The 15284-nt window shown below is 42.5% G+C and overlaps 2 protein-coding genes across 2 annotated transcripts; both read right to left on the reverse strand.

Moving 5' to 3' along the window:
- Positions 1-4679: 4679 nt before the first annotated feature.
- On the reverse strand, positions 4680-10384 carry LOC103367375 (protein HP-25 homolog 1-like). Its single transcript, XM_008295380.1, has 3 exons — positions 10307-10384; positions 5178-5390; positions 4680-5086 (listed from the first exon to the last, which is right to left on the reverse strand). The coding sequence occupies exons 1-3, from the start codon at positions 10382-10384 to the stop codon at positions 4790-4792; spliced, it is 588 nt and encodes a 195-aa protein (XP_008293602.1). The 3' UTR covers positions 4680-4789.
- Positions 10385-11713: 1329 nt separating this feature from the next.
- LOC103367376 (slit homolog 2 protein) lies at positions 11714-13927 on the reverse strand. The gene is made up of 5 exons (XM_008295381.1): positions 13622-13927; positions 13388-13533; positions 12778-12946; positions 12377-12539; positions 11714-12021 (listed from the first exon to the last, which is right to left on the reverse strand). Exons 1-5 carry the CDS (start codon positions 13925-13927, stop codon positions 11714-11716), a joined length of 1092 nt encoding a protein of 363 aa, XP_008293603.1.
- Between the last annotated feature and the right edge of the window lie 1357 nt (positions 13928-15284).

Here is a 15284-nt window from a genome sequence, read left to right on the forward strand (position 1 = left end):
AACTTCTTTCACCCCAAAATAATCCACAACTGGTCAGACCCTCTGCCCGGCTCAGACTGTGGGACTGTGGACCAGCTCCAGCCTGTTGGCATCGGCTTGGCTCCACAAAGACACTGATTGTCCACCTTGAGGGAGGCAGCTACCCCCGGATCAGCGGATACGTTTGCACTCCCAGCGGGAACCTGGATTATTTCTGCAAGAATCTGAGTCTTTATTTGAGGCCTGGGCAGAGGAATGCTCACCTCTCTGGTTTCAGACAACAGAGGAGGCTGTGTTGGCGGAGAGGAAGCCCCCTCTTCAGCGGTGTGGGACTTCACACTGAGGGTAAACATCAGAGGGATGTTGATGAGGTGAGGCCAGATTAAGGCAAATACAATGAGGAGATGGTATAATGAAGATGAGAAGTGACTGGCGTGTTTAAAGCGAGATCTCTAAAGGCTCAGTTCAGCCCAAATCACAAAACATATTTTGATATTTTATCACTCACCTCACTGGGCTTCACACACAGTTCCAGGCAATCATGATCCCAGTTTGATGGAGGAGGGTTTTGGTTTTTCATAGTTACCTTTTTTTTCTTGTCATTGATGCTGAGCGCCTCCCCAGATGGATTCATTGAGTTTCCTAATATAACATAATATTGTAGGGCCTTAACCTGACTATGCAAGGTGCCCTCACATTGCTTGTATCGTGAACTGGTGCTACAGAGAGAAAACTGAATTGAATTCATATGAATTAGCAGAAGCCAATTTTGAAGAATTATGCAACACCCCAGTCAGTGTTGTTGGAACATGAGCTAACAGGTAAGCTAAGCTAACAACTATCTTGAAGACTTGAGACTTAGTGACTATACCACTGCTCTGCTCATAAGGTGGCAGCATATCTTGTTTTACTTCAAGGATTAAGAATTATGGTAGATGCCACCACTCACCTTAAGGGTTTTAGTGTTTTATACTGACGCGATTGAAGTGGAGGAACAAGATGCCCTGAGAAGAACAACAATGCTACAGTAGTATGGAATCACAGGAGTGCCATAATAAAACATAAATCTGTTTAAAAAAAAAAAAAAAGGAAATAAATGTGTGACTATAAAGAGGAATAAATACATATAAAAATATGTAAATATAAAGGTAAATTTTGTCTTTGCTTTTCCCTTTATTTTTTCATGTCACATTTCATGTTTTTTTTTTTTGTTTTTCTTTTATGTCACTTCCCTTTAGCCACTCTAGGAGCAAGCACCAAGCAGGAATCCTGACAAAGACAAAATGGGGGAAAAAAAGGAAAAAACAAAGGGAAAAAGGGAAAAGCAAAGACAAAATGTATCATTACATTTCCATATTTTTATTTATTTATTCCTCTTTATATTCACACATTTATTTCCTCATTTTTTAACAGAATTATTTTTTATTGTGGCACTCCTGTGATTCCATACAGTAGAACCAAATACTTCACAACATGAGCTTTTTATTCCTGATTCTGATTTATGGGATTAATCTGGTTTCATGTAATGAAACTCAGGTGGAACAGCAGAGGAGTGTACAAAAACATCCCCGTCATATATTTTATCATTCCACTTCACACCCTTGCATCTGGTTAGCTTTACAGTGGGAGGTTCTTTCAGTGGCGCAGGATAGTATTTGGGGTTGTTCAGCATCTTCTCTTGAAAGGAACTCTAGGATTATTCAATTTTTAATTTCATTTGCACTCAGTGTTTCAAGGTGTAATGGATCTTGTGTGGAAATTAATCTTTTTGTCCCACAGTCCACAGCCGATTAGTCACCAGATGGAGTTATGCGTCCAGATCTGCAGAAGTAAACAGCAGAGAAGTGAGTCACACACAGATGTACTGGTACAGACAGTGTCCAGGAGAGACCTGATGAACCTCATGTTGGACGGCAGCCGGACTACAGAGGGTTCAGCAGAAATATGCAGCTTGCCGCTCACTGGGAAAAGACCTGACACTGGAGGGCCGTGTGCCATGTCAACAGCGCTTCAGAATTAAACAGCTGGTGTCGATTCAAGAGGAGGGCTCTGGCATCTACAGGTTACAGCCACTCTGTGTTATTAATGCATACTAGTCATGCCTCATGACAGTCATGGCCGAAGGCATGTTTTCAGGTTGCCCATCCATCTGTACGTCTGTATGCACATCCCAGTCTTGTACACGTTGAGGGAACGTTCACTTGGGACAAGAGAAAAGGTATTTAGATGTCTTATCTTTGATTTGTTTCTAAGGTATCATCTAAGGTTCATTTGGGAATAAGTCCATCTCAAATAAAAACTTGTTGGAATTTGACAAAAGTATCTGTTTGTGTTTTTTTAAAAAAATCCACAACTTCTCACAACTGCTTCTCACTCAACCTAAAATTACACAAAGGATCTATAATGCACCAGAAAAGATCCATAGAATGAACTCTGTCATGTCTTTTTGTTCTGGCAGAGCAGAAGTTACTTTCACCAAACCCTCCTCCTGAAACAGGGCCCAGAGGGTGAATCACTTCCAGTTTAACCGCTCCGTGAGCTTTTACCATAATTTGTGCTACAAGTCAGATTTTCCTAGAAGGGTCTAGACCCTTTGACCCTTGTTGCTGGGTGTAAATAAGAATGCTCTCGTGACTGTAAGAGTCATTCAGGTCTGCTATATTCTAAAGTAGGCCTCTATGCATTTTGAGTTTAAATAAAAGCAGTTTATAGACTTGCTTCTATTTCTATTCCTGTCACTGTTTTGGGAAAGCACGTCATAAAACTCCCATTTAGACTTAAGTGGAGACAGATCGGTGTCCCTTCTGAACTGATGCCATGTGTTCACTCTCAGACACCCTTTGCAAGAGAGGTGCAGCTTACCAGGCCCCTGTCTGCTTTTGACATAGAACTTTTAAAGGTACTACAAGTTACCTCTGCCTATATATACATATATTTTGGCTCCTTCCTGCAGGTGCATCACCAAATCAAAGCAAAGATGTTCAACAGACAAATCTCCTGAGGAGCCAAACTGATCTACAAACACAGCATCAGCAGCTATTTTATGTTATTGCTGCCCAGGAGGAGATGTTTCACAAAGTTGGTGGTTCGATTGTGTATGAATGTGCATGTGAATGAGAAAACATTGTAAAGCCCTATATCAGTGCAGACCATTTACATTAGCTATGACTGGTGGGAAAGTGCTACTTGTGCCTTGATCAGATATCAAACATCTTAATGGAGTTACATGTCTGTCATTTACACTCAGAGCATGAATGCAGCACATGACTGACATCCCACATTCCCCCCCAGGATATGGACGTAACAAGATATGTGTCTCCATCTGCTGGACAGTCTGCATCGTTGCACCACCTTCTTCATTTAAAGAAAACCTAAACTGCTACACAGAGCTTCAAGACTCACATTCATCTATTATAGCCGTCATTTCCTACTTAACATAAATATGTGGAACAACTGAAAATGCAGGCTACTCCTGTTTGCATTCGTGCTGTTGTTGGTCGTTTTGTTGTGCCACAAAAGAAGAAAAGCCTCTGCGCTGGTTAAGTTCATAATCCTTCACTCTGCACGCCAACAGAAACCATAATTCCACCATTAAGCCTCTATGAAAAGTAGTTTAACACACATTAAACCATGAAAACATCAGCAAAACACACTTAAGTGGGGTGAGAAAAAAAGATTTGAGCTCCGTCGTCAGTCCTAACTTCTCTAGACACTGCTCACTGAATGTATTTTGTGCCATTTGATAATCTCATTGATAATTAGCACACCACTAGCCTCGCATGTATCTTCACTTGCAGAGCGGTCATCATCAGAACCCTCCAATGTTAATAAAAATGCTGTTCTGCACTAAACCTGCCACCCAGGTGCTGCATCATCGTGTTACCGTGACAGTAGGTAATAAACGGAAGATTTTTCGTCACTGTGCCTGGATTTATTCGTCGTAATGGTGAGACAACAGCACCATCATGAGGCCAAACCGGAAAAAACAATCTCACTTAGCACCTGTATCCAGGAAGCCATGAAAAAGAACTTAAATTGTTATATAGTTTACACACCTTTACATACAAAAACTAGACTTGTTGAGACCGAGACATTTTTAAAGAAGAATAGTTTGAGTGATAACAGGGGGTTGCCATGTCCATATGGAGTTTTTATAAGCTAGAGGGCACATAAGGAGTAAATAAGGTAGTCAACACCATGGTTGAATAGTTCCTCCTTAAAACTGCTGCGTAAAGATGACAGTCTCCAAAACACAGATGTAGACTTCTGGGGTTTCATATGTCAGAAATCTAAAGAACCAATCAAGTCAACTGGCGGCGTGGGACTTTCTGGATCATTATTCTTCCTCAGAATTGGTTTCCAACACACACGGCTGAATTACTCCATTATTACAGATTACCACCGTGTAGCATTCACTAGTTCTACGGTGTTTGAGCAGAGTCGTAGGTGAGCTGGTGTGCTCGAGCTGCAGCGAGTGGTGGCCATTCAAGAGGAAGCGATTGTTACATCTAAGCCATTTTAAGGCAGAAGCTGATTTTTGTTCATGGACAAAGTGTCTAAATGTGTAACTTTAATAAATAGAGATGAGTTTTTTTGGGGTTTAATCAATGAGCAGAGAGGGATAAAGAAGAAACTGATTTGCCATTAAAAGATAAAATGGCAAATTAAAAAAAAAAGATAGTCCTTAAAATCCAAATATGATTTAAAAAGAAGGAAGAAAAACTGTGGCAAGTCACACTTCAACCTTTAAAAATATTAAATAAAACATAATGAGAAGCATATACACCTAAGAGAGGTATCGCTGCCTTGATTAATCCCAGAGGAAGCGGCTGAGCTGCAGGGCGACGACCACACCGGACAGAGCGACTCTCCGGCCTGCAGACCTGGACACCACGTTCCTGCTGGGCAGCGGACAGGAGCTGCCGTACTTCCCTCCCACCAAGGACACGCTCTCACTCGCCAGCAGGATGCCGGAGAAGGTGATCGTTTTGGAGGTGGTGCTGGCCCATGAGCAGCTCTCGGCATTTTGCTTCACCCACACCTGGTCACCTTTCTTCAGCTCCTCCATGAAGTAGCAGGTGTTGAGGGTTGTTTCACCAGCAGTCATCTGACGGGTACAAGTGGAGTTTGTAAGGTACACTGTCCTGCTGTTCAGTCATGAAGATTACCTGTTGTTAATCTAGTTCAGTCTTGTGTACCTGAGCGTGGCAGAGCATCCTCATGTCTCTGTTGACCATGAAGTACCACCTGTTGTTGTGATTGCCGCGGCAGAGCTGGGCGGCAAAAACAAACTGGTAGACGCCGGCGAGCGGCGCGGTGAACACCCCGGTGTCGTTGTCGTAGGCGGAGCCCTGGTTCACCAACACTTGGTTGAAAACAATTGGGTCGAACGGGACGTCTCTCAGCTGTCCCTGGTGGGCAGCGAAAAAAATAACAGCACTCCCTGGAACAGATTCATGTCACAGTTATGTTCACTTTACATAAATTTTCCTCCATATTTACCGTAATTTCCGGACTACTGAATATAAGCCGCACCCACTAACTTTAAAAAGAAAAAGCATGTGTACATATACAGGCCGCACTTGTCTGTAAGCTGCAGGTGTCCACGTTGTAACATGAGATATTAACACAGAAAGATTTTTTTAAACTTTTAATTAAATACGTACTGGTAACATACACAAATGCTTTTTACCAAACAGCCTACCAGGAAAAGTCATTGATTGCTATCTTCATCTTCCTCCTGCACACTAAAACCACTAAAGTCTTCAGTGTCGGAACAGCCTCAGAATTACTTCGTCACACTCTTCCTCAGTCTCTCTTTCGTTGTCGCTCAATGTCACTTGAGTCTCGAGGCAAATTTGTAAAAATCTTAAAATCCATAAATCATCATTGTTTAAGCCTCAGTGTGAGAAAAGTAGCAGCTTGTAGTCCGGAATTTACGGCACACACATCATAAATTCAAACAAAACGTAATCATAGTTACCTTGTTGTCTGGCTTCTGTCTGCCAGGAGTTCTGTGGACAGAGTCAGAACAAAGCTGGTTATGTTGTACCGCTATCATGAACTGGAGGTCAAGGTCAGTTTGCTCACCAGTTCCACTGGGCCCGCTGCGACCAAACTGGTCCCACACAACACGAACCCAGTGACAAAGAAGGAGCATATCTGCAATAAACAAGTAACCGAAAATTACAGCTAAAGGATCAAGATTCAATAAACAGACAGACGGACAGACAGACGGGTACCTTAGCGGCGCTCATCTTCCTCCAGAGGGCTGAACAGCACTAACGCACCAGGCTTCACTAAAAGTGTCTCTGACTGATCCCAGCAGGCAAAGTCCAAGCGCTTTGTTACAAAATCTGTTTGACTAACTCATAAATACACACACACACGAACACACACACACACACACACACCCCTAACAAATTATACTACTAAGAAAAAAAAAAGAAATTAGCTGAAGTCTTTGCGATGTGTTAGAGAAGCAGTTCAAGTGTGATGCCTTCAGGGTGACTTCAAGATTCTCAAGAGGAACAACAGCATGAGATCCAACAGGTGTCCCCAAATGACACATGTGCTAAAGTTGTCAAAGAGGTTAGTGTCTGCACAGGGAGGAGGTCAGGGTTGATGGATGGGCCAACAAAAACACCGGTGTCAACACAGGACACTGCTGTTTCGTTTCCCAGTTCCTACTGATCGTCAGTGTGGTTTTGTTGTCATGTTGGATGTCCTGAAACAGCACAGTAATGTTTTCCCAGTAAAGCTTCAAGCTCAGAGAGAGTGCATTGACATCGTGGGGGTCAGTTTCAGAAAGGGGCTGCAGGAAATTGGAATTTGGGCTCACGTCCACCAAAAAAAAAAAAAACGTCATAGATCTGTGACCCAGTGTTCCACCCTGATGTTTTGTGTTGGGAAGTTCGGTTCCTCCTGGCACCATGTATTCAGGATGACAACATCTGTATAATTCTGACGAACCAGTTTGTTAAAAGTGCAACAACATATTTGAACATGGTTGGAATATGCAAATCACTCTTTAAACAACGACATCGATGGCTATACCTTTAGCTGCTCCCTTGAACTTCCTGAATATGTGCATATGACCCAGTTGAACATTGAGTCAGTTCACAGACTGGTGGGTCGAGTAAGTCCACAGAAGCTCAGTGCTGTTCCAATGGGAAATTAACAAAAGCTTTAGAATTGCCAAACTTTTGCGCTGTTTCTGAAGCCTGCTGCTGTTTTAAACAACAACAAAAAATGCTCTAAAAAGCCACTTTGCACTTCCTGTTCAGCTCTAAACTGTAGACACTTATGATGATCAGCTGGTGAACACAAGGGAGGATTTAACACTTCAGGAGGCAGATATTAACCCAAAGAGCCGGCAGAGACACAAACAGCTACAAGAGAGTGAATATTGGTCTTACATAACTGGTGTAAATACGTTTGCTGATGAATTTATTTCAGCTTTTCTCATTTGCCTGAGCACGTTAGTCCATTCAGAAGTTACAGTTTCTCACCACCTTTGGTTTGCAAAATGCTCCAACACTTAGAAAACATGCAACAGAAGCAGATGGTTCCATCAAACAACACAGCTTGTGGCCAAATCAGTCTATTATTCCTACTAACGATGACATAATGGATCCAAAGATAGAAAATACAGCTGTTAGAATAGTTCAACCTCACTTCTGCTGCCTGTCTGTGCCTTTTGTTGAGACTTTACATAGTTACAGTATGTGCCAATAAAGGCAAGCAAGCACATTACAGCATTAATTGTGTTTAATTTTATTTATTTATTGTTTAACTGTACAAGAACCAACAAACCCTGTTGCACTTTGCATTGCATGACCTTAAAAAAAATGGCATTTTCTAACTAAGTTCCTAGAAGTTTTGCATACTTGCATTCTGTTTTGTTTCTGCAAGTTATATTTTTAATGTCTTTGTCAGGAGAGAAATTCCCATACACAGCAGGTTCACAGGGGAAGCATGTTGGGTTGGTGTGAAAACCAAAATCAGTGCATGTCTATAATTTAGACTTTGGAGCGGGACGTTTGACCAACAAATTATCGCAAAAGTCTTTGTCTTTACATTTCAGTTTCAGTCTTGATTGATATTTTTAAGGTGTTATTAAATTGGACAGACTAACAGGAGCTTTTAATTTGCTTCCAGTCTAACAAAAGCTGACATCATGGCTCTAGTGTTATACTGAGCAGACAGACATGAGTGGTATCAATCCACTCGTCTAACGCTCTCTTCCTCTAAAGTCTATCGATTCAGCGTTCAAGAGTCCACCTTCAAAGGTGACCTGCATTACAAGGTGTTAAAAGCTCTCAGCTGGAACTCAACAGGACGCCTGTAATCAAAAATTCCACTCGCCGATCGATTGTCTGTGTCAGACTCCCTCATATTCCACTCTGTCATCCCCTCACTTTCCCATCATCCCCCTTCAACCAGAAAAAACATCATATTAATGAAATAAGATCCTCTAGCACAATAACTCGAGCTTTTCATGTCGCTCGTTTGCACCTTTGCTTCCTTTACTTCCACACATTTCAGCTCCTCCCAACAAAAACATCCATCCATCCATTATCTGTACAAAATAAGCTCCACCCAGCCAACTACAATAGTAAATCCTGCTTTTAATTCATGAGGAATAATCATCCATCCATCCATTATCTATACACCACTTAATCCTCACTAGGGTCATGGGGGGCTGGAGTCTATCCCAGCTGACTCAGGGTGAAGGCAGGAGACACCCTGGACAGGTCACCAGTCTATCACAGGGCCACACTTAGAGACAGACAACCAAGCACACTCACATTCACACCTACGGACAATTTAGAATCACCAATTAACCTCAACATGTTTTTGGACTGTGTGGGAGGAAGCCGGAGAACCCGGAGAGAACCCACGCTGCACGGGGAGAACATGGAGCCTCCACACAGAAAGATTCCGGTGGCCTCACTTGCTGCGAGGCAACAGTGCTAACCACCGCTCCACCTTGCAGCCCTCAACAAAAACAGTGAAGTTGAAATAAATCGTATTCACCAAACGGGACATTTTATTCGAGATAAGAGACTCCGATCATCTCCCTCCATCCAGTCTGTGTCTTGCTGTCAGCCTGTGGATAAATCTCCCTCTAATCCCTGCTCTGGTTTGTTCTGTTCAGCTTTAAAAGCTGTCACTTAAACCACGCATGGAGAGGTTCACGATGCCATCAGCTCCTCTGCTTTCACAGCTCGCCACTGATTGGTTGAATATATTTGGAATACATTTTACCATTCTATTTTGAGGTAATCCAGTTGGGTCACTTTTAATCAGTGTTGGACAGCAAAGCATTACTTAGTAAGCATTACAGCAATAAGATTACATATTTTTCATTAACCAATGTTTAGAATTTTTAGACAGTAACACCAGTGTAGTTACTAATCTATTATCTGGCACTCTGCTTTTTCCCTACGTTACTGGGCCTTACATGTTGGGTTCATGTTGGTTTGTTGTCTCTGCATTCAGTGGACCATCGATGTATTAAGGAGAACTGGATACCACATTCAAAAGCAGTGTCCCGTCTAGTAAAAGCTGTCCTGCTCTGCAACATTATATTATTGTCAAATAAATGAAGCTTTTTAAAAAATAAAACATTAAAGCGGGTTCAAAATTGATCCCGTTGTGGTTATTTAAAAAGTACATGTACCACTAGAACACAATGTTATGGGTGAGTGAGCGCACTGTATCAAGATGGCCGCCAGTGTGGCCGTGCGATTCCGATGGCCGGTAGTGCGGATGAGACATCTAGCCTTTATTATACATATTAATGGGACAATCTATCTGCAAGAGGACTGCAACTTTGGAAGAAGGTTTGATTCTCAGCAAGACGATTTAAAAAATGCACAGAAATGTTTGGACGACAACAAAGCGAAGGTTTCCATGGCAGAGTCCAAACTCAGACTTTGATCCAGTTGAGAATGAGTGTGTGGACTTGAAAAGGGCTCATGATCTCTGTACAGTGGTCAGACGTGCAAAACTGATTGAGATCTGACCACATAAGCTCAAATAAACAATAAACTATGTTGTAGCGTACAAGCAGTAGAGGTGTAGTTCACGTCAGTTATGTAACTACTGGGTATGCAAAATGGATTTTCCTTTTAGTTCTTTAAAGATTTTTCTCTGTTTTCTCTGACTGGATTCATAAAAACGATCACAGACAGCACAGAATGTGCTGGAAGAGGCCAGACAAGTCTTGTCCCCTTTAATGCTCCCCATCCCACACACACTAGTTTCATAAATGTAGTCCAGTCCAGCAATAATCATCTTGAAATCTGGCCTGCTCTCTGACCTCAATCGGACAGTTTCTCTCTCTGTCGTCGTTCCCTCCATCAGAGCGGCTGTAATCCTCTGCGGAGTCCAGAGACATATGGTCCTCACGGCAGCCGCTGTATCTTCTGCTGACTCTCAGTGTGGCCGTCAGACCGTAGGATCAATGCGTTAAATGTGGAAGGACTTCAGGGAATTCACCAGCAAGCACTGCAAAACAGACTGAGGTCATAGAATTTATCTGACAGTAAAAGATTTGAAATAAAGTCTAAACATTGGTGCTTTAAGTTTAGAGTCCTTTAGATTTAAAAAAACAACTATAATTTCGTACATTTGTGTCTTTATTTCCACCTTCATACAGCAGTTTTCATAACTACTAGCGAGGTCTGCCTTTATCACACTGGATGGAAATGTCCAAACTTTGCACAGGAGTTCAACCGGACACAACGCAACAGGTGATGCGACTTGTTATTTTAACTCATGGATATCTTCCTTACTACTGTGATGTAAACCAAACGTAAGCCAGCACTGCCACTTCAGAATAAAAGCATGTATGTGGTGAAACACAAGGTGAGGTGGCTTTTATTGTGGAAATCAAGCAAAAAAAAATGTTTTTTTTTCAAAGCAGATCAGTTTTAGCAGCTTGAAACCACATAACAGCTGCACTTACATCCTTTACCACCATTAGCTATAGCAAAAAAATACTAATACTTAGTTTTTAAGTACTTTTACCTTCATACTACGAATGTTGTCCAAGTTAAAGGCCCTCAGAGTACTTATGTGTGTGTCAAAATGTGAAGCTTTACAACTAGAAACATTAGAAAATGATTAAAAGATTAGAAGGAATCATGACTCGAAGATGAGAACCGCATCAAAATGTGGGTAAAAACAAGAATTTTCATTTGCTATAATTTGTTCTGGCCAAACACACATCACGCATGCTGATATGAGCACTGAAAGTTTACCCAAAATGCACCATTTAAACTTTCCTGTGGTGAAATGTGATGTACTAGAGCTTGTTTCTATTCCTCTATGTCACAGATGTTGAACCTATGACATGATATTAATGGTTAAAGTTGGTTCTAGACAACATCGTGTTGAACAAAAACTAGATTTTGGCTTTAGATTGTGACACCAGGAGTGGACGTCAGGTTGATTTGGTTGCATTTTTTAAATAGAGCTCTAATGTGTTTTTCAACCCTGAAAGTGTCGTGTGTCTATCTCGTGAACTTGTGAAGATACGAAGCCTCAAAATGTACTTCTAGAGTCCATAACTAGAAAAATATTCATATTATGATGAAAGGAATGGGTCCATTTAATCATCTAATTGCGGCGGCCATCTTGAATTGTACGCTGCAATCCTTCTTGCCTCCAGAGGAGCTGATAGTTCAGCCTTCAGTCTCCATATTGTCTCCTATTATTCACACTCTCAAGATGGAGGACTCTGAGCTTGTGTCTGCGACTCAGTGTCCCAGTTCTTCCCATGGTTCCTCTTCCTGTTCCTCTCCGCCATCACCATGGCCGCCACCACGGTGACGAACACGGTGATGGTGATGACCAGCACGGTGGCGGTCTCGGCGATGCAGAGCTGGCTGTCCACCCAGGCCAGAGAAGCCCCGGCCAGCTGGGGAGGGCTCTGGCACGTCACGTTGCGGTAGTCGTCGATGTGGAGGTGCCGAACGTGCAGGATCTTGCTGAAGACGCGGTGCAGGTCGCAGTCGCAGCTCCACGGGTTACCTGGAGGAGACGAGGAAGGATGAATGATGCAGGCAGTCAAACAGTGGTTGGAGCAAACAAACTAGATCTTAACAAGCTGCTATTCCATGACCACTTACTCTCAGGACTATTATACTGCAGCAATGCACATATTTTAACAACATTCAGCAGCTTTTTAACCCATATTACTGATGACAGTTATACAAACACTATATGCATCAAATTTAGCTTTTAGAAAACAATTAAAGACTAATAAACCCTGAGCAGTTCTTCTAAGAATATATGTGGTTTAGGTTTCCAGTGATATTTATCATATAACTCTAGGTAAACATTTTTTTGTTTGTTTTTTTTGAATATGATAAAGGTTCCAGCCGACCTGAAAGCTGGATGTGTGTCGCTGTTGTGTGAAGGCTGATGAAGGTCTTAAACTTGAGGTGTTGCAGGTTGTTTCCCTCCAGAACGAGAACCACCAGACTGTAGAGAGGAGCCAGGGCATCGGGTTCTATCTCAGAGATGTTGTTGTTGCTCAGCTGGAGAACCTGGACAGACACACAGACAGATGGACAGGAAATCAGCGAGACAGACAACTTGAGTCAGTCGTCAGAAATGGGGTGCCACAGGGCTCAATCCTTGGTCCACTTCATGTTACACTGTACATAAATATCATCATTCATCGTGGTCCTTTAACTCTTGTAACTACAGTCAAACAGCTACTTGAACCTTGGATGGATGCTCATTATGTAGCCAGAAAAGTTTTTACAATCTCAACTTATGCACCTCTAGTCCGGGCAGCATGTCCATGCTCCCCTGCTGCACCACAGTCAGTCTGTTGTTCTGCAGATAAAGCTGCCTGAGCCTGGAGAGGCCTCTGAGCACGCCGGGGCTGATAGACGTCAGCTGGTTATGACTGAGGTCCAACTTCTCCAGGTTGTCCAGATACTCAAAGCTGAGGGGAAGAATAGATAATCACGGTATGAGATGCCGATACAGCCAGGTATGAACATAATGTGCTGAATGTAGTTTCATCTACAAATATTACATTTCCTTAACCCCTTACACCATTGAGGTCCTTGTATTGACCTGGTCCTCGTTAGTTATTAAACTAAAAGGGTTGTTGTGCCTTATTTCTGTTGCATTGGATTTGGAGATGTAGCTGAGAACTGATGAAGTTTTTTAAATCTCACATTGGCCAATAGGAACAGTATTCCAGAATCAAGTAAATACATATTTGGACAATGGCTCACTTCAGTGTAAAAGAAGAGGATATGAGAATTTTATCCAATGAACAAAGCTCCATCAGGCCCTGTTGAATGAGGATAATAAGAATATGGAGTGTGATGGTGGAAGATTGATGATTGCCCTTGAGGTTAGACAGACAGAAGGGTACCTGAATCCAGATATGTAATGTAAGCTGTTGTGCTCCAGTCGCAGCTCTTTGAGAGCAGACAGACTCGTGGAAAAGTCCACAGGGAGACTTGTTATCTGGTTCCAACTGAGAATCAGCTTCTCCATAAAGGACAAAGAGAAGAAAGCCTGTGGAGAGACAGAGAGAACATCACTTCTTACGCTCAATTCTCTTTCATTTTGGCGTAAATAGCTCCTCTCTGTTCCTTGTTCGTACCTGCGGTTCAATATCTTCTATTTGGTTGTTGGTCAGCACCAGCACCCGCAAGGACCACAGGCCAATGAAGGCCCGGGTGCCGATCACGCTCAGGTTGTTTCCCCCCAGTTCCAGCAGCCAGGTGCCGTGTGGGAGGCCTCGAGGGACGCGTACGAACCCACGGTCACGGCAGTCCACCAGCTCCGCATGCTCGTAACAAAGGCAGTGGTGCGGACACGACCGCGAGCACTCGACAAATGGAAGAAGGGACCGAGGGGAATAAATGGCAAGAAGGAGGAAGACCAGAGCCGGGGGAAGGAGACTCATATTTCCCGGAACACCAGTAGCTGAAGAGTAGAAAGTCCAGTGATGCTTGGTAGTTTGGTTCTGCCGTCCTCTTCACCGAGCTTCGCGGTCCACTTCGATGCAACTGGAAATGAAAAACAAGCAAAGTCAACATTTACGTCTGCGAAGTCAGTCCTACGAAGGTTTGGTGGAAATTTGCATTGATTCCTTTTTTGAAACTAAAAAAAACATGACGTCCCCAAATTACGTTGTAATATTCCCTCTCTGTTTAACTCTGCTTTTGGTTTCTAACTGTTCCTGATGCTCGTCAGCTGCTGAGTGCTCCACTGTGTTCATCAGTTAATGGCGCACTGTACAGATTAGAACAGCAGTTTAATTAAAAGCAGCTGCCTGGGGTGTTAGTAAACCTGAAAACCGACAAATCTGCAGTCACTCCATTGCAGTACTGAGCTTTTTAGCCTCTTTGCAATCAAGAAGTTCCAAGTCTGGACCTATAATAAGATAAAACCTGATTTAAAACCGGCCAGTATCCCCCCCAGTGTTCCTGCCACATATGGACTCTGGAAGTCACGTTACAACCACTTGCAGGTTAAATCTGTAATTTCGCCACAGACGTCAATCTTTGTCAAACTGATCCAAACTTAATGTGGACGATCATCACTGGTGACTAGAAGTGGGTCTACAGCTACAACACAGAGACCAACCAACCGTCTTCAGTGGCTCCGCAACCAAGAGCATGCTTTGTTCAATCATTACAGGGTTGTGAAACATAAATTCATCCCCTTTGCTCAGACTGTTAACACCTAATTGGACCGTAACGTTGTCTTCTTCCATAAAAATTAAATTCAAGTTGAGGATTCAACTTGAGGACAGAGCAGAACATGGCAGGAGCACTGGGAGCACTGAATCACGACACAAGGCGCACTATGAGCATGGTTATATGACTCAATCCCAGTACTGTTTCAAAGACTTGGTAGTGTTTTATATGAAATCTAATCAGCACATCTGAACAGTAATCATGAACTTTGTCTACAAGAAAAATACATAATTTTAGTACGACATGATACCAAACAGGTTGTAACTCTATATTCCTCAACTGTAACAGATGTTACGAAGAACCACCCAACGAAGTGGGCGGCTTTTTAGTCCCTAATGTCATCGATAGTACAAACTTAAAGGGTAATATGCTGACAACACACCAAATCAACTATAAATATCACACAGCACAACTCATCCTGATCTTGCTGTCCTATTTTAAACATCATAAAATGGTCCTCGGACTTTCAGATTACCTCAAATATGAAGCCTGCTTAATATTACATCTGCATGGTTCACACAGAAGCTCTTTATCTGCAAACTTTCAGTCGTTGGTGGTGGT

The sequence above is a fragment of the Stegastes partitus genome, unplaced genomic scaffold, assembly GCF_000690725.1.
Source record: "Stegastes partitus isolate 25-593 unplaced genomic scaffold, Stegastes_partitus-1.0.2 Scaffold1041, whole genome shotgun sequence".
Classification (NCBI taxonomy): domain Eukaryota; kingdom Metazoa; phylum Chordata; class Actinopteri; family Pomacentridae; genus Stegastes; species Stegastes partitus.

What these genes read in the sequence shown, in the direction of transcription:
- LOC103367375 (XM_008295380.1), bottom strand. Translation starts at nt 10,384, where the DNA reads ATGTCTCTGGACTCCGCAGAGGATTACAGCCGCTCTGATGGAGGGAAC. An exon ending in AGAGAAACTGTCCGATTGAG is followed by an intron (nt 5,391 to 10,306) that starts GTCAGAGAGCAG and finishes GCTGCCCACCAG; the next exon opens with GGACAGCTGAGAGACGTCCC. An exon ending in GGATGCTCTGCCACGCTCAG is followed by an intron (nt 5,087 to 5,177) that starts GTACACAAGACT and finishes TGTACCCGTCAG; the next exon opens with ATGACTGCTGGTGAAACAAC.
- LOC103367376 (XM_008295381.1), bottom strand. Translation starts at nt 13,927, where the DNA reads ATGAGTCTCCTTCCCCCGGCTCTGGTCTTCCTCCTTCTTGCCATTTAT. An exon ending in ACATGCTGCCCGGACTAGAG is followed by an intron (nt 12,540 to 12,777) that starts GTGCATAAGTTG and finishes GTGTCTGTCCAG; the next exon opens with GTTCTCCAGCTGAGCAACAA. An exon ending in GACACACATCCAGCTTTCAG is followed by an intron (nt 12,022 to 12,376) that starts GTCGGCTGGAAC and finishes CGTCTCCTCCAG; the next exon opens with GTAACCCGTGGAGCTGCGAC.